The following is a 19,366-nucleotide window of genomic DNA, read 5'->3' on the forward strand; positions in this document are numbered from 1 at the left end:
TGAATATTTTCACTCGATTTTTTTTTAGAGAGTAGATTAGTGAAAAATTGAGCAAAGACAATGGGATTCCATGGGGATGGCAGGAATATGGGATTCTGTAGATTATTGGCGTAATAAAGGAACGACATTTGCCAACTGATTTTAGTGATGGCCATCGTATTTGCACATAGGTCCTTAGCACCTCTACCTTCGAATGACAACTCAAATCATAGAAGTGAATCATTCGATAGAACCTCGTTTATCAGATCACACATACACACATACACCAAAGTATGGGTTTGACGACACGTTCGACTCTCGCCTTTGATCGTCTATCCCCCCCCCCCCCCCATCTGATTTTGCAATACTCCTTGGAAAGCTTCATAATAATGTATGCCTTTTCAGACTGCACCACTGCGTTTTCAGCAGTCGAATAGGTTTTACAACAGCACTGTGCTCGTTCTGAATAGATTATGTACAATGCATTGAAGTCTTTGTTAGCGTTGACCCCTTTGTGCGAATTAAATAAAGTTGACCGCAGATGGCGCTTTCGACTTCTGTCATTCGATTCCACCGATCGTGCACAAACAGCGATTCTATGAAAAGCAGTCCGGATATCGATAGTCGGTATCGAACATTAAGATATTGCGTATCCACTGGACTGTTCAGGGTGGCGCTGGTGAAGACTGTGAACCTGCAGCAGTGCTGTGAACTTGCGTGATCCCATGACATGCAAGATGATAATGATGGTGATCATACGCAAATGCATCTTAAAAATGCAAATTCCCCCCCCCCCAAAAAAAAAAAAATGTTTTCATTGATATGAAACCCCCCAGAAGTAGTTTAATTAACAAGATTCTCATAAATTCATCATAATTCATAATAGTAAAGTTTTCAGTCTTCCCTGTTTGTATAGGCCCGATTGAGTGTTATGTCTGCCACTCACATGACAGTGGGCAGATTTATAGGCCCTAATGTGTTGGTAGTGGTGCTGTTTCATGTACAGTGGGAGCAATAATTGAGTGCAATAAGTTGCCAATGTTTTTAAAAAAGATCATCAACCACCTTCTGCGATGGCTTTTTTTTTTTTTTTTTTTTTTTACGCTGAAAGGCCGCTATGGCAGTGTGCATGGCAGAGTATTTTTGCTACTTTCGTTGATTGGATTAACATCCCCCAGTACACTCACCTATTCTTCTGTTTTGATCTCTTTCTCCTGACAGGCAAAAGCCAGCAGTGAACTTGAACAATTAGGACAAGATTATGAATAGACTTAAGTTAGTTGTAACACTAGGCCAACATTCATCACGAGTACCACCTTGATATTACATTCTGCTGGCCAGACACATGATAAATATCATTTTGTTTGGTTTATTCTATCAAAGAGAGTTCTTTCTTCTTGATATTCAAAATAGCCCTCTGTTATATGGTATTGACAAGAATCCAGCTTCCTGACTGGCTGATGCTAAGGTATAAGTTACTGTAATTGTCATTCTTAGTAAGAGTTGCTAATCCTATCAACTTTTACTAAAATGTGCCCCTGCAATCACAAAGATATACTAAGTAGGCTCTACATTTACATGAAACTGGCACAATAGGGCCTACAGAGATCTGATGAGGACAATCACGAGTCCCGATACAACTAAGTAACTTGTGTTGGGATACCGTAATACAATAAAACAGTGTGGAAACAAGTTAAACAACTGATACAAGGATCATGTACATAATGATTTAAACACAAATACACAAGAATTGAAAATAAGAAGAAAAAATAGGCCTAAAGAATAAGGAAAGTAGGCCTACAGATTCACATTGACACCACAAAATGATATCGGACACAATCATGATAAGAAATTATCATCCCTCTTGGAAAGTATACTTTGCATTTCATGGCCTGGTTTTGTTCAAGTTCTTAATAGTGTTGAGCAATTTCTTTGTTGCATTTATGATTTAAATAATCACGTATACGACATCATATCTCAATTCGATGCTGAATGCAAGCTACCCAAAGTTCCTCAATCCCACCGATACCTCACGGAATATCGATATGTCGTAAAACGAGAATCGCGCTGAATATCGATACGTGGAAGGCATTTGCGCGCGCCCATACTGAAACCACAGTTCATCTCGCCGGTATTTTCCCTGATGCACGAGATCATTACACATTGACGGAACTCCAGCGGGAAAATGGCAGATTTCGAAGAGAGGGAAGACACCCCGTCACCCATAACACATTCTGTAAGTACCAGTGCACAAAATGGCATAAATTTTGGCTACTTTTTTGCTCACATAAATTGATATAGGTGTTTTCAATTTTAAGTGTTTCTCTCGCACCCGGGATTATTTCATTCATTGCTCTTGATAGTCCCATATACTCATTTATTTGATGGTTTATGAACTCTTCTCGAATGTCATGTGACGCATGTAAATTTATCATGAACTTGCCCAGCATCAGTGGAGCAGTGCAGTAGGTATGTCAGTAGGTACGCCCAGTGTGCTATGTATAAACATAAGCATTTTAACATGTGATTATCAGTTAAAATTTACAGGCATCTCGATGCAGGGAATAAGTTTCCTGGTATCGCATCGCAATTTGATAATGTCATTAATGGGATATGCATTTTTACACCACTGCTACACAAACTAACTTTTGCGTAGCAGTTTTCTTACATAGAACGAGAAGTGTACAGGATATCATTGAAGATATTTTTCATCAGATTTTCATCAAATTTGAGTTTGTGATGATATCTGTTATATTTAATGCAGAATCTAATGTTAGAGTAACGTCGTTAGATCTATCATCCAGATATAACTAGCGCTAACGCTAGGGTAAGGGCACCAGTATTCGGTCAGCTAGCGGTATTCGGTCACTTATCACTAGTCACCAGCCAGTAAATTCAACTGTCACAGCACATGCAAATCACATTAATTCACATACTTGCACACTCATTCACAACAGGAAACTCCCTTAGCCCCCTCCAAAAATCCATCCAAAATCCCAAATTTTACCGTCAAAAGTGCGGAATCGGCGCTACTTTCCATAAGCCGTGTGGATAAGGCCCAGTTTTAAGAGTATGGGTCGCCGAAAAAGCGCTAAAAATCGAGAAATACGCCGTTCTCTCGCAGGATTTTTTGCTTATCGCAAGCTTGGAGTGTAATGGTATCCTCAAAAACGCAAAAGAAAAACAAAATTTCCGTACGTGCAGATACAATGTCTTGATGTACAAGGGTTGAATGCAAGTGCCGAGGCCCCAGTATTCGGTCACCAACGGCCGCCGCAACGTCCCTGATGCAATTTTGCGCCAACAAGGTAGCGCGCGCTCGCATTTTTCAACTGCCTTGAACACACATTGACTTTGAACGCGCACATCGCGTGACCGAATACTGGTGCCAGTGACCATATACTGGGGAATTTTCAAGGTGAAATATTTTTTGGGATTTTGTGCAATTCTGTGAGATATTTAACAAATTGAAAGTTGAGATTAAAAAAGTAAAGAAATTTGATATATTTCACATACAGTGCTGAAGATATGATGTATGTATGTATTATTTTAGTTTGAAAAATATTGCAAAAAAGCTTAAGTGACTGAATACTGGGGATGTTACCCTACACATGTTGCACTTGAAGAGTTTTATTTCCAATACTCAATGATACTGGTATCGGCATTGCCTGCATTGGCATTGGCCCCGACAGCTAAAAAAAGTACTATGAAGTCATTTTGAGTTGGTCACCTTTTTACAAGTGATATCTATGCTATGTTACCAAAACAGCAGCTTGAATGTATGAATTCACACCACTGCAAAAGGCTTGATGATGATCAAAAAAATTCTACATGACGGATGAGTGTTTCAGAATTCAATCATGTGCGTTCCAAACATAATTACATGTAGATATATATGTAGACAGTGTCAGTGATTTCGAGGGTAGTCACTACTAGTAGGATCTATGTCAGAATAGTAGGTTCCACATAGAGAAGAAGCTGGTGAGGTTGCTTTCTTGGTTTATATTCTATCAATTTGTTTATTGAGAGAGAAAATGAGAGAAAAGGACATCATTTAAAATTGTATTTTATAATGTTACAAATTCAAAAAAAAAAGTTATGAAATGAATTTCTATGGGTGAAGAGATCAGATGCAAAGAAGTTTTGACATGACACACTCATTTTTCTTTTTCTCCAGCCACTGAAATTGAAACCTCCACCAAAGGCTGGTGGGAGTGGTGTAGGTGAGGAGTATGAGGCAAAAGTGGTAAGTAATCAGAGGAATCAGTGATTTGTCACCACCATCCACTGGCCAATCCCAATTGATGTTTTTTCTTCCCTTCTGTTTCCTGTCTTACTTTTATCAGCCATCCTTTCAATGTCATCGGGTGCATTATTGCATTCGAGAAATTAGGAAATACATCAGTTTTTTACCATTGACCTGTAGAAGGTTTTTGTTTGTGTGTGTGTGTGTGTGTGTGTGTGTGTGTTTGTGTTTTTGTTTTGGTTTTTTGCCACCTTTCAGCCTATGTAGGTTTTAAGAGTCTTGTTTATCTCAGACTATTCTGTAATGCTCCATGTCATTGGTTTTATGCTCTTTGTTAAACTCCTGAATGAGGTCATGATGATGCTAATGATGTGTTTATTTCTGCATTATCTGTCCCTGCAGGAAAAGGACCGCTCATCACGGTTCGACTTCCTGCTTCAGCAGACAGAGATTTTTACTCATTTCATGAGTGCCTCTTCTGTGAAGTCCCCGACCAGCCCTCTCAAACTCAAACCTGGCAGACCGAAACTGAAGAAGGATGAGAAGCAGAAATTATCGGCTGTTGGAGAGTAGGTTTACATGCTCCAATCTTGTAGTATGATTGTATGTCATGTCACTGATGATTTCACTTGTTCGAGTGGGAATATACATAACAAGGTATCAAAAGCATTTGAGATAGAATAGAAATAAACATAGAGAGTCCAGTGATAAAGTTGAGAAACACAGCACCTGCATCAAATCAGAACTTGATTCCTTCAGATAGGGCAGCGTGAAGTGTTCATGAATGGAAGATAACTTGTGTCAGTATATGGGCAAGTCTCTGTCTTCTAAAAAACAAGGTATTTCTGTGTCATATTTGAATATGAATTTACTGTGTGCCAAAGATGGTAATGGTCACTCTCTGGTGCTTGCCATACTGTCCTAGGTGGTGAGAGTTTGCCAGAGCCCAATAGCGTAACATATATGAATAAGCATGAGTAGGTCAAATTTCCACATGAGGTTCAATTTGGAAATAATTTATTTATGATATCAGAAAGTGTCCACTCCAACATGAAACATGTCAATCAGCATTTTGATTGTTTGAATTACATCTGATACAAAAAAAGATACCATTTATAAATGCTGTTGCATTGAATGTCTAATACTTGAAACTAAAACACTTGAATGTGATATTAACTTACAAACAGAACCCAAACAGGGCCCATTTCTAGTTTTGATGTAAAATCATGTTTCACATATATGAAATAGCTGAACAGGACAAACTCTGACCAAGCAGATATGTATCAAGCAAAGTGTGATGCCTTCTTTTCTTGAAAATGAACAGAGCAGAGTTATAGCGCTTTTGGGATGAATATACCACTGTCCAAAAGATAACTTTGCCTCCATAACATGAAAGGTGTCAAAAATGCTATGTGGAAGAGGGATGAATAAAAGGCGCATGGATATACTCCATGGCCGGCTTTTTGTTTCATATTCTTTTGAGGAGGTAATATGCTGCCGTCTTCTTTTTCCAGCCATCGTCACCGGAAGACAGAACAGGAGGAAGATGAGGAGCTCCTGTCCGAGTCTCGCAAAGCCACCTCAGTCATCACCCAGTTCGAGAAGTCGCCCTCTTACATCAAGTCAGGCGAGATGAGGGACTACCAGGTCAGAGGTCTCAACTGGCTCATCTCACTCTATGAACATGGCATCAATGGTATCCTGGCTGATGAAATGGTAAGGACCAAATTCTGATACTTGGAGTGATCCTCCCAACTACTGTTTTCTTGTGCACTTCATCCTACAACAGCCTGGCTTAACTCTGAAGTCTTCAAGTACATGTAATACAACATTTAAAACTTTGCAAATATATTTTTCTGCATTGCATCTTATTTTGTTGTGATCTCCTGATTATTTGCTTTAAAGATATTGCTTGATTAAAGTTCAGTCTGTAAAAATATGCAGAGGTATCCTACATAAGTTAATTCAACTTCTCTCCAAGTTTTTCTTATATTTTTTCTTTCAGCAGAACACCAGATGAGAATACAAGAATGATGACACATTACTATGTTGCTCATAACTTGCTGACACAGTGTATAGAATGTGAATCAAATTTTCCACAATGCCTGACGTGCATCATGCTGCAACATTTTTATTTTCTTTGTAAAATATCTTGTCCATAACCATTTTGACTGTGTTTTATGTGCACAGGGTTTGGGGAAGACACTGCAGACAATCTCTCTCCTGGGTTACATGAAGCACTATAGACACATTCCCAGCCCTCATCTCATTATCTGCCCCAAGTCCACACTGGCCAACTGGATGGCTGAGTGTGAACGCTGGTGCCCTTCACTAAGAGCCGTCTGCCTCATCGGTAACCAGGAGACGAGGGTGAGTTCTCACTGTGGTACTTCTTAGAAGTCCTCCCAATTGCAAATTTCAGTCCATGCAGGGAGAACCAATGCTTAGTTAAACCTCATTTAGGGAAGTAACAATTGCAGTGATTATTATTCCCTTCACCTTACATAATTCAAGTGTTGCCTGAAGAATATTTTTCCTTTCAGTAGTCAGACATAAGTAAGTTTCCATGAACTATTTCATGCCATTTCGACTGACTGATTTTACACAAGGACATATAAGATTGCTGTACTTGAGAGCATTCAAGAGCCTGAGATAATTTGACTTGAGAGGCCCATTGATAATTGTGTGGATATCTATCAAAGATTTCATGGAACGCATATGAGATATATGAAATAGCGACTGGAATAAACATATATATATATATATATATACTTTGTAAATCTTTTCTGTTACCATACTCTGTTAAATGTTTCCTTGATTCTAGTCTGCCTTCATCCGTGATGTCATGATGCCGGGTGAGTGGGATGTCTGCATCACATCCTACGAGATGGCCATCAGGGAGAAATCGGTCTTCAAGAAGTTCAACTGGCGTTACCTCGTCATCGATGAAGCACACAGGATAAAGAATGAAAAGTCCAAGGTATGTATTTCATTTGCTGTGTCACAGAGCTCACTTATTGTAGGACACCATGTAGCCCATTTCACAGAATATCTCAAAATAATGAAGAAGCTAAAACAACAACAACTATGTTTCAGCATTATTCAACTTGTTTTGCCACAAAAGCTTACAATATATGTACTGTTCCCAGACATTATTGCAAGTGCGGATGCTTTACCAAGAGTAAGTTGACCGTATAGACTTATGCAGTATTCAATGTACCTCACATGAGATTCAGTGTTCAATGTACCTCACATGAATTTTCCAAGTTATTTTACATTTACATCTGTGTTGAAGCATCTATTTCTACCATCAATTTAAAATAGCACTTGAGTCTTCCTGCAAATGTATATACGGTGCTTTTCTTGCTTTCTCTCTTTGTTGATCTTTGTCTTTCATAAAGGCTATTTTGCTAGAAAGAGTACTGCTGGTAGTATATTCAATATCCCATAACTCTTTGATTGTTAACTCATACTCCATCCAGCTCTCAGACATTGTTCGTGAGTTCAAGACCACCAATCGACTCCTGCTGACAGGTACGCCTCTGCAGAACAATCTCCATGAGCTCTGGGCCCTGCTCAACTTCCTCCTCCCTGATGTCTTCAACTCCTCAGATGACTTCGATGCCTGGTTCAATACTGCAGATTGTCTTGGCGAAGACAACAGTCTTGTCAAGAGGCTGCATGCTGTGAGTTTGCCATATTTAGGATTCAATTTTACTGATAGGGCCCATTGAACTATTCCAGCTGTTACATGATTTGTCATTAATTTGGTGTTCAGCTCTTCAACAGGTATTTATCTGATGTCATAGGATGGAGGTAATGATTGAATGATTATCAGAAAAGATTTGATTTATCAAGAGACTTTTATAGTGCACTCCCATTATTACAAACAAAATTATTACTAAATTCTTGTATACAATGAAGTAAATATTTAGACCCCCTCATTATCATCTATATATTTTCATATACTTTTTCTCTTCTGTTATTTCTCAGTCTCTGCATTAATCCCAGTTAGCCTTGTTTATGCATGTGTGAGCTTCAGAAGGATTTTTTTTTTTTTTTTTTAATGTTTGGGCAAGTAGTGGAGTTCAAAAGTTAAATAAGGATGCAGCAATCAAACCAAGCATCTGATGTGATAAATGCACTTTGTCCATCTTGGCCTCAGGTGCTTCGTCCATTCCTGCTGCGACGTCTCAAGTCTGATGTAGAGAAAGCTCTGCTACCCAAGAAGGAAACCAAGATGTATGTGGGTCTGAGCAAGATGCAGAGAGAATGGTAAGAGCCTTTCCTCCATGGAAGTGAGTTACAGGGGTCCATGAATTGCTCTCATTTTACAGACCTCCTAGTTTGCTTGTAGTAATTCTTCTTTTATCAACTCTTTATCATTCCAGATTACAGACTACTGAGGAAATTATTCAAAGTGCATAAAATCCCTACCAAATGGTGTTTGACTGAGGAATTGTGTAGTATTGAACCCCCGTTTTGCAGTGAAAAATATTCAGCAAGTATGGCTATTACTAGATAATTCCTGACTGTTTTTTAGTCTTAATTTTCAAGTATTGATGTATTTCTTGACCTGCACTTCACTGCCTGTCGTCTGTTTGCCTCATCAGGTACACCAAGATCCTAATGAAGGACATCGACGTTGTCAACGGTGCTGGGAAGTCAGACAAGATGCGTCTGATGAACATCCTGATGCACCTGAGGAAGTGCTCCAACCACCCGTACCTCTTTGATGGGGCTGAGCCGGGTCCTCCTTACACCACTGACAAACATCTGGTGGACAATTCCGGGAAAATGGTGGTCCTTGACAAGCTTCTTCCAAGATTTAAGGAGCAAGGTTAGTGGGGAAAGATGCCTCTTTGGGTGCTACTGATCTGATCAAAAACTAAACTGTCATTTATATATTATGATGTCTCCCTTCTTGTGTGCTTTTTTTCTTGTTTATCTAACATTTTACATGTTGACAGTGGAGTAAGATTATCCCTACAGGTTTTGTTTTACAGAGTTCATGTGTTACTCTGATTGTCTTAGATTCTTTTGATGTTGTGTTCCTACAGTCATAATTGTACCCCCTGGTGGACATAGTCTCGTGATATTTTGGATGCAGTGGTTTTTAGTGATTCTCTGCTGTTGATACAGTGTTGCATATTGTTTTTCATTGTCAGTATTGACAATGCTCTGACTTACCTTTGAGAAGTAATGCCCCATATGTTCCTTTCCCTTACAGAATGTTATTCATGTTGTAGAATGGTCTATTGATGCATTTGTTTTGCACCGCAGTGAACATTGCTAGTTGTTTTGCCCTTGTTGCACACAGCAGCAGCAACAACAAAAAAAAAAAAAAAAGAAGAAGAAGAGAAGAGAGAAGTAGGAATAATGAAAATTTTTACATGTATGCATGGCTCAGGCATCAATTAATTCAATTGCATTTGACTGAAAGAGGAAATTTGACAAGCATAGGATTATATTGCAACTGATTAACACTTTGTCATACATCAACGTAATATAAGCACTATAAAATTGATCAGTGTTGTAGAGTAGCCATGACAAAAGAAATTATTTTCATACATACTTGGGCAGGATAGGATATATCGGATTGGGATTATATTTCTGTGACTTCTCTGTTGATGTCTCCTTGTTGAAGGCCACTAGATGGTATGTCAGTCAATTATGATTGGCCTATAGTACAGACATAGTTGAAAATGTTTTGCCATTCCTTCACCCTATGTTCCAACCCCCCCCCCCCCCTCCCAGGCTCCCGTGTCTTGATCTTCAGTCAGATGACCCGTCTGCTGGACATCCTTGAAGACTTCTGTGTATGGAAAGGTTACCACTACTGTCGGCTGGACGGTCAGACACCTCACTCCGAGAGACAGGTGAGTTTGATCACCGGGAATTCAATTCATTTGATTTTGTGAGGTAATGAACGATACAGAAGCAAACAGAGGCATTACAACATTGTGTACTCGAACATAAAGCTTGCACCTCAATTTTCCTTTTACACACAAGGTAAAGATATGAACAAAGAAAAAGTAGTGTTATACCGCTGTGATTGCTAGAGGCCCGAAGATGATAGGGCCAGTGATTGTTTGACCAAGGAATGACTGGCACTCAGTGCAGCTAAATGAAGTCCCTCTGATGATTGTGATAATGTAAGAACATTGTCAAATACAATCTGTTGGAGTCAATGTCTGTCTTTGATATATCAAGCGAGAGGAAATCTCTTGCTATCACATTTTAGCAGGATTTTTTTTTTTAACCAACTGGACAATACTTTTGTAACTTCATATGTGTGGAGTAGCTAATGATACGCAAGCCATTTCAATTTGCTCATTGTCCTCTAGTTTGAGAGGACTTCAAAACTTGTAACCATGAGATTGTTTTGCATGCAATACAGAGTGTCTTCAATAATCATGGCACAAACGCGACATAATTTGAACCTTGGTATTCCACTTTTGCAGGAGAGCATCAATGCCTATAATATGCCAAACAGCGAGAAGTTCATCTTCCTCCTAAGTACCAGGGCAGGAGGACTTGGTATCAACCTTGCGACGGCTGACATCGTCATCCTGTATGACAGCGACTGGAACCCACAGGTGGACCTGCAGGCAATGGTAAGAGCCAAGGGACTCTGAAAGGATGACCAAGGAACCAAAATAATGATGTGTTCATCATTTGCAGTCTGAAGTTGGGCGACGAGATGGCTCAGTCGTTAGCATGTCTGCATCATAATCAGATGACATGGATTTGAGTCCCAGTTACCAGTTAGTCTAGCTGAGCAATGTTGTGTGTTATCATGCCATCCCCTCTCGTTAGAGGGAAAACAAATCACCTGTCTGATAGGACACAAAATGAAAGTCCCGTGTGTATGAGAGAGTCACAACCCATGCAGGAAAGAAATCCCGCTTCACTTCGTACAAAGAGCAGGGTTGCAAGCCCAGTATAATGGCCTCATTATCTGCACCAGGTGACTAATAATGGTAAACAAATGGCATTAACCAGGCATGTGGTGCCACACGAGAAGAAGTCTGACATTTGTGGTGAAGTAAACAATTTTCCCCCCAGTTTCAGTGCATATGCTTCTCACATGATTATGTGATATTGTGATTAGCCTTTAATTTCCTTTTTTTTTGTATTGGTCTCACAATTTTTTTTTCATCCCCTTCTTTAATGGCAGCACTCTGGCTATCTACAGATAAAGAGCCCACTCTAGTTACTTAAGAACTTGATTTTAATGCTGGCACACAGTCTGTAATTATTTGATGTAATCATTGTCAGTCTTCACCATTGCCATAGCAAATAAATGTTTCATCAGAGCGCTTACCCATTGCCATCTCTCTACCATCCTAGGACCGTGCCCATCGAATTGGTCAGAAGAAACAGGTGCACGTGTTCCGCTTCATCACAGAGAACACAGTGGAGGAGCGCATCGTCGAGAGAGCGGAGATGAAGCTGCGCCTTGACAACATTGTCATCCAGCAAGGTACGGAGGCTTTTTTATCCTTTGTTCAGAAGGGACCTTTTGATTTGGCCAGCAGCTATGTGAAACTCAGTAGATGCCATTCTTGTTGCAGTTGCAAATGAGTTTGCAATTTAGTGTTGCAGCACTCATCTCATGAAATTGGTATCCAACTGAATCATAATTATCATCTGACATGAGAGGAAAATGTCAATTATGAAAAAAGAGAATCACACATGCATATTCTACTGTTTACATTTATTTGGGTTTGCTACAATATAGAGATTGCAAGATAAGTTTTATTGTGAAGTGGAATTTTCCTTTCACAAAATGCATGGTCTCCTCGATGAGTCATAAATTTTGACGGTATAATTTGCGCAGGTCGGCTGGTCGACTCCAACCTGAAGATGAACAAGGACGAGGCCCTTGAGATGATCCGACACGGAGCCAACTTCATCTTCTCCTCCAAGGACAGCACCATCACTGATGAGGACATTGACATCATCCTCCAGAGGACTGAGCAGAAGGTGGGCCAGTTGCTATGTCAGGCAACAGACAGGATCAGTTGTTATTGACAGTAGAATTCTTATGCTGGCAAATCGCCTCTGCAGCATTGCACCATGTCATTTTGATCACCGGTTTTGATTTGTAAACCAACATATAAATCTTGTCCTGTATCAGTCATTTTCTATATCAGCAGCTCAACCCTGTCATCACTGTTCTCTCAAAATGCCATTCATATTTCATACAAAGGAGATACCAATGGTAGTGATAGAGCTAAGGAATATTATCTTCTTTTTTTGGAAAATGAGCTTCTTAGGCTTATCACTGGCATATTTGCAATATTTCTGTGACATATTTGCATGTGTCCTGAACGAAATAACAATCGCTAAGCTGCTGTTCTCCATTCCAGACTTCACAATTCAACGAGAAGCTCAACCAGCTGGGAGAGTCCGCCCTGCGGAATTTCAGCTTGGACGCCCCCAGCAAGAGCATCTTCTCCTTTGAGGGGGAGGACTACAAGGAAAAGCAGAAACACGCTGGGATCAACTGGATTGAACCCCCCAAGAGAGAGCGAAAGGCCAACTATGCTGTTGATGCATACTTCAGAGAAGCCCTCAGAGTCAGCGAGCCCAAGGCACCAAAGGTACGTCTCGCATCTTGGATGAGGAATGCATCACCAATAGAGTCAGAAAAGTGCAATGTGCATGTAACTGCATAAGCTGTGTGCCATGTGATTCAGTCTTTCTTCTGCCCTTACCAAATGATGAATAGATTTGCAACCGTAGCATTTTGGTAGCATTTCTTTGAATTGATTACAAAAATACACTCTAAAACATTACAGTTTGTCAGAAAACACTTTACAAAAAAGAATTTGGTAGAAAATCTTGTACCTTCATTTTGAGTAGAAGTAGCTAAAAATCTTAACTCTGAAAATGTTGCACTTTCAAAATTTTCCACAGAGAACTGCTAGCAGGGGACAAGCTTTAGTATTTTGAATATTCCCAGCTATTTATAATTTTATGTAAAAAGAAAAATCAAATACAAAAATAATGCATTTCATGGTGTTGACATATGTATCCAACAGGCTCCAAGGCCCCCCAAGCAACCCAGTGTGCAAGACTTTCAGTTCTTTCCCCCGCGCCTCTTTGAACTTCTGGACAAGGAAATCTATGCCTACAGGAAGAGCATCGGCTACAGGGTAAGGAATGTCTTCACTCATTTTGCTGGCATGTTTTCAGAGTCTTCCAGTTTTTAGGGGTGTGTAAAGGTGTTCAGTGACATTGCAGAAATGGATATTTTGTGCTGAATGAAGAAAGGCCTCCTCTGTTTTGTGCATCAGGGCCCTGTTTCACTAACATGGGAACTAGATCGATCCAAACAATGAACCCGAAGTTGGGACTGGTTCGTATCAGATCTACATGTGTAGTCTGGAAGAATATATAGGCATTCAGGATGTATTCTTGAATGTGGCAAGGTGGGTGTATGATGTTGTTCCTAAATGGCTAAGGGAATGGTTTCTACCTTCTGAGGGCTGATTGAGCCCAAAATTTTTCCTGAGATCAGTTGAATCGAACTTACGATCAATTTTAGAGCTTAGTGAAACAGCCCCCTGAAAAGAGTGTCCACTCTCTGACTGCAGAGTTGAACATGCAGTAAACCTCATATAAGTCAACACATTGAAAAAATCCTACATTTTTATTTGATTTCTTTTGTTATATTGTTGTCTTCCATGTAAGTAAATATTCACATAAGTGGACATAATTTCTTTGGTCCTTTGCCTTACATTCGGTTTACTGTATATGCATTTTCATTGAATCTGTTGATGTCAGATGCAGTCACAAATAGCTAGTATTAGAGAGCATGGTCTAAAATTTATTTCCATCGTACAAGCTTGATGTAGAATTTTCTCCACTCTTCCCCACCCCCACACCTATGTTTGTCACCTGATACATGGTAATTGGTATCAGAATAGCATTTGTCTATATTTTGCTCAAACAGCCCACAGACCATGCAGTAAGAAATTATAGCAATCACTATATATCCATTTACTGTTTTCTTGCGACTGCAGTTAGGAATATGGACCACTATCTTATAGAAATCAACTAAAATGATGTTGACATACATTACCAGATTAACACACATGACTGTTCTTGAATTGTTGAATTGTAAGTATACAATTTTACACCGTATTGTAGACCCTTGGACCAAATTTAGCATGTGTTGGGAAGGGGGGAACTCACAGACTGCCCTGTCATGTATGTAATGTGCTCTTGCAATGACATGCCTTTCCTCTGTATGCTGATTCCTACAGGTACCGCTAAACCCTGACTTACCAGATGCGTCCAAGGTCCGCAAAGAGGAGCAGCGAAAGATTGATGAGAGTGCCCCCTTGGATGAGGAGGAGATCCAAGAAAAGGAAACGTTGCTGACACAGGTAAAGACATATGCCTTAAACCCCTTCTGTGTCGCTGAGTCAAATATGCACAAATCTCACACACATACCTATGGACAAATTAGTGTGGCATGCAGAGAGTTAATGCTGTTTTCCCTACAAGGTTTGAAAGTTTTTGCTTTCAGCAGTGTATAATGAAAAGGACTGGCTGCTATGTACAGTGCAGTGTTAATTTTTTTTTTCCCTCTTGCAAGAGGTCCTTCACACAAGGTAGATTTCTCATGACAATGGTGACGTTTTTAGATTTGAAACATGGTGAATGTCAGTATCACAGGTTTTGAGAATGGGGACTTTTTAAGCAGATTTCTATCAATTTCTGTGCAGGGCTTCACCAACTGGAACAAGAGGGACTTCAACCAGTTTGTCAAAGCATGTGAGAAGTATGGTAGGGACGACGTCGAGAGCATCTGCCGTGACGTGGAAGGCAAGACACAAGAAGAGGTAAGAACGAATGACTGCATGATGGTGTTGCATGAACCTTTCTTTCCTACTTAGGTATAGCCAGACACAAATGAATGTGTGTTGTTGTAGTTCTGTAAAAAAAAAAAACAACAACAACAACAACAACTTCCTTCTTATCTTTTTTTTTGGGGGGGGGGGGGGAGGGATGGGGAGGGGTTTGCTATTTTATCTAATCCTAGCATAAGTTGAAGTTTGTATCAAACGATAACAAAGCTGATAATTTTAGTATCATGAGAAATGCTTTTCTCATATTAGTGTCATGATGAGGTCATGCGATGTTAGTTCATTGCGATGAAGGGAATATTGAAATTAGTGATAAATTTTCCCCTCTTTCACTATCATCCCTTTACTTCATATAGAATGCATAGGTTATTTCAGTGATAAACTACCCATCAGTAGGTCCTGTCACATATCAGTTATAACAGCAATCAGATAATACAGGAAGGGTTATGAAGATATATGAATGCTCTCATGGTCATTTACTTTGGTACATTATAGTCTTATATACTAAAAATTATGATCATAATGTTTATTATTTCTGGATTCCAGTTCCAGATCACTTACATTTTCATTTGTATAAGTAAGTTAATGTACATTTTTGAAAGAAAGAATCTGATTCCGTATTGGATAAACAGTAAAATAAGCATGTTTTGCAGCTGTCTTTACTCATCAGACTCTTAATCACATTGTTTCCCACTAGGTCCGTGAGTACCTGACTGTGTTCTGGGACCGATGCAATGAGCTGCAGGACGTCGACCGCATCATGGCTCAGATTGAGAGAGGAGAGGCCAAGATCCAGAGGAAGATTGGTATCAAGAAGGCCCTGGATGCCAAGGTCAGTTATTTCCCCCCCCCCCCCCAATATTTCACTCCCCCTTTCCCTCCATAACACCTCCACACCCCCAGTGTTCCTCCCATTTCCACTGTACCTTGCCCCTTGATTGAACACATTCATTTCACATTCTCTTTCGGCAATCGGTCCATGTTTCATTTGTAAATGGTGTCCTCATTTTATTCTCTCTTCAAGCTGGCATGCGATTAACCACAAAGTTCAATAGAAGACTTGTTTAATACATTTTTGTTGCACACCAAGACAGAAAAGATCACATTTATTTCTTCGAGTCATTTCACAATCATCTTTGTAGTTTATTGTATCAACTTAGTTGATGGAGCTTGCAAATAAACTTTTTTTTTCCCTGTCCTGTTTTCCTGTTTGACAAGTGAAAGAAAACTGCTGAGCGCAGGGAAAAATTTTCACCAAACTTGATGATCTACTGTGTTTATGAATAAGAGATATTCCTGGATTTTATTTGTTTATATGAAACAAATGACAACCACAAGACATACATTATGGGAGTAATCATTTCGTTTCTATTTGATGATTGATTATCATACAGAATTGATTTTGGGTCATGGTGTGTCGTTATGATTTTATCATATCTTATCTAGATGGCCCGCTACCGCGCCCCATTCCACCAGCTCCGCATCCAGTATGGAACCAACAAGGGCAAGAACTGGACAGAGGACGAGGATCGGTTCCTGGTCTGCATGCTCCACAAGCTTGGCTTCGACAAGGAGAATGTGTATGATGACCTGAGGAGTGCTGTCCGCCAAGCCCCTCAGTTCAGATTTGACTGGTTCATCAAGTCCCGTACAGCCATGGTAAGGATGGACTCGGTCCTTTGACCAAAACTCTTCACATTTTGGCATGTCATATGCTGAAATGAAAAAAGATTACAACTTTGATATTCATTAAATTAGGATGTATTTGTTTCTTTGTTTGTTTGTTTGTTTGTTTGTTAAAAAGGTGACAATAAACATGAGACCCATCACTTGCCTGTCCCTCTTTTGTAGAGATAAATATACATACAGAGCAACTTTGATTATCCAGCCCTCTCTTATCCAGACTTCTGTATTATCTGGATGCCTCCTAGCAGTGGAGACAAAAAAAAAAAAAAAAAAATTCGAACACAATTAAAACTCCTACAAAGCTCACGCAATTTACCTATGATATATATATTCCGGACGAAAACATGTTATGAATTTTAAAGCAAAATGTATCAATATTGTGACTGTGATTTTAAATTGGCTAGCATGAATTATGCTACTGTTGTGGTGCACACTACCTATGTAGCTACCACTGGGTCGACAGCTTTCTTGTACTCATATACATCTATACATAATAATACTTGTATACATAAACATTGTTTTTCCCATACCTGGCCAAATCGCTTATCCAGATGGGCACCGGTCCCACCATGGCCAAATAACAGAGGTTAGACTGTACGTCTAAACAAAAGTATGGCACTTTTGTGGATGTGTGCACATCTATGTCTCTTTGATATAATGTACACCCTTCAAATGGTTTGTTGGATTCGATTGTCTCCATGCAGGAGCTCCAGCGTCGCTGCAACACGCTTATCACTCTTATCGAGAGAGAGAACCAGGAGCTGGAGGAGAAGGAGAAAGTGGATAAGAAGAAGGGGAAAGGAGGCAGAGGATCTGGCAGGGTGAGTTTAACCCTAAAAGGGGGGGGGGGCGGAATCCGCCCCCCCTCGACGTTTCGCGCTATAATTCTGTAACGCGAGAAGGCCTTGTCGCGAGGCTTCTTGACTTTCTTCGTTCAAGTCTCGCGCAACTTTTGAGACCAAATTTGCAACGTCCACGCATACTTTTGCGAAGCCACGCCCATTTTTGTAACGGAATGTCGCCCCAAAACGGGCACAATTTTGTGATTTTTTGTACATTTCCTATGGAAAACAGTGCTCTGTCATGAAAGTCATAAAAACCTGATTATTTTTACAATTAAGCACTTTCATTGATTAATTTTGTGCTAATTATGGTAGAAAAGTGGTCAGTGACAATTTCCAATGTTGAAAAACAAGGAAATACATAAGAAATTCTGAAAACAATAAAATACATAAGAATTGAAATGAGTTTTGGAAGTTTTTGTGATGTAAAATTGTTGAATATGCTAAAACAGATTTACAGATCAAAAATTAGACTCTCAATGCTTTTAATTAGGCTAAAATATCATCTTGAGCTTAATTTGCATAATTATGATTAAAATTAGAAATTGATTGTTTCAAAAAATCTCATGACACAATCTTGTAGATTATGACGTGGGTCTCATGCATGCAAAATTTCATCGCGATCGCAGCACCGATGGCCGAGATCTCGGGGGGCGGAATCCATCCCCCCCGGTCTGAGCATAGCCAAAAAAGCCCGGCCCCTTTAGGGTTAAACGTAGATGTCAGGAAAGCCATCAACTGATCATGGTGCTAAGTATGAGTGTCTCTGGCTGTTTAGCTCACCTCGGTTGGCATTCATTCATTCTTCATTCGTCCACTTATGGTCTATTGTGTAGAGAGTGCTTGTGCAGCTTTCCTTGATTATTCCCCTGGCAACATTTTTTTTTTGTCTGTTTGATTTTTCTTTTGCGCAGCTTTTATTGACTAATTATTATTATTATCATTTTTGTTTTATTTTTTTTTGCCTACAACTGACCCTGCATTTCTAGAGTGATGTGAGACTAGGAACAAATGAGAGTATGGATGTGTGTTTAGATGTACATTGATATGCTTCTGTATGAATAAAATTGTTTATGGTGAGTCTTCAAAATATTAATTCATGGAGGAAATAACCCTTGTGTGAAATTATATCTATTCAAGTAGGTAGGAATAAATGCCTTGAAACTTTCAGTAAAGGTTTGTTTCTTTGTTTTCTTTTACCTGATAAGTAACACCTGTCTTGTTATTGTGATCTTCATGCAGGGTGGAGTTTCAACGCCAAAGTCTGAGAAGAGAAAGGCCGAGGACTCGACAGAAACCAGAGGGCGTCCCAAGAAGAAGAAATAGGCTTTCGGCCACCCCGTGGTGTACAACAATTGAGGCCTTTTTTTTTTCCAAGCAAAGGGAAGATTTAGTGTTACCTCAAGAGTCAAGATATTGCTCTCGAGAGCCATTGTTGGTCATGGCATTGATTGGATATAAGAAAGATCTATGTATCATTGTAGTAAAAAATGCAGCTTGTGAAACCTTGCGTATTAGAATCAAGTCATGCTGACTTTTAAAAAATGTGTGATTTGTTTGTTTGTTTTTTCTTGGGGGGGGGGGTTGGTTGGTTGGGGGAGGGGACAAGAAAAAAACACCAAATCAAATGGGGTTATTAATTTTCTCCTTAGCTGAATAATCCAAGCCTTCTTTAGTACCAACACTACTAAAATGAATCCGTTTGTGTATATAAACAATAATAAAGTCAT

General features: G+C 39.6%; 1 protein-coding gene across 1 annotated transcript; it reads left to right on the forward strand.

Moving 5' to 3' along the window:
• The first annotated feature begins 2,113 nt into the window (after positions 1–2,113).
• LOC139710114 (SWI/SNF-related matrix-associated actin-dependent regulator of chromatin subfamily A member 5-like) lies at positions 2,114–19,075 on the forward strand. Its single transcript, XM_071622048.1, has 21 exons — positions 2,114–2,215; positions 4,157–4,225; positions 4,628–4,794; positions 5,740–5,941; positions 6,416–6,595; positions 7,050–7,205; positions 7,708–7,911; positions 8,391–8,500; positions 8,839–9,065; positions 9,983–10,104; positions 10,690–10,842; positions 11,579–11,711; positions 12,069–12,214; positions 12,601–12,834; positions 13,276–13,389; positions 14,503–14,625; positions 14,968–15,084; positions 15,806–15,940; positions 16,555–16,767; positions 17,499–17,615; positions 18,879–19,075. The coding sequence occupies exons 1-21, from the start codon at positions 2,165–2,167 to the stop codon at positions 18,960–18,962; spliced, it is 3,057 nt and encodes a 1,018-aa protein (XP_071478149.1). The 5' UTR covers positions 2,114–2,164; the 3' UTR covers positions 18,963–19,075.
• The last annotated feature ends 291 nt before the right edge of the window (positions 19,076–19,366 follow it).

Source organism: Diadema antillarum, unplaced genomic scaffold, assembly GCF_040938485.1.
Source record: "Diadema antillarum isolate AM-2024a unplaced genomic scaffold, OU_Dant_1.0 seq00001502_RagTag, whole genome shotgun sequence".
In the NCBI taxonomy this organism is placed as follows: domain Eukaryota; kingdom Metazoa; phylum Echinodermata; class Echinoidea; order Diadematoida; family Diadematidae; genus Diadema; species Diadema antillarum.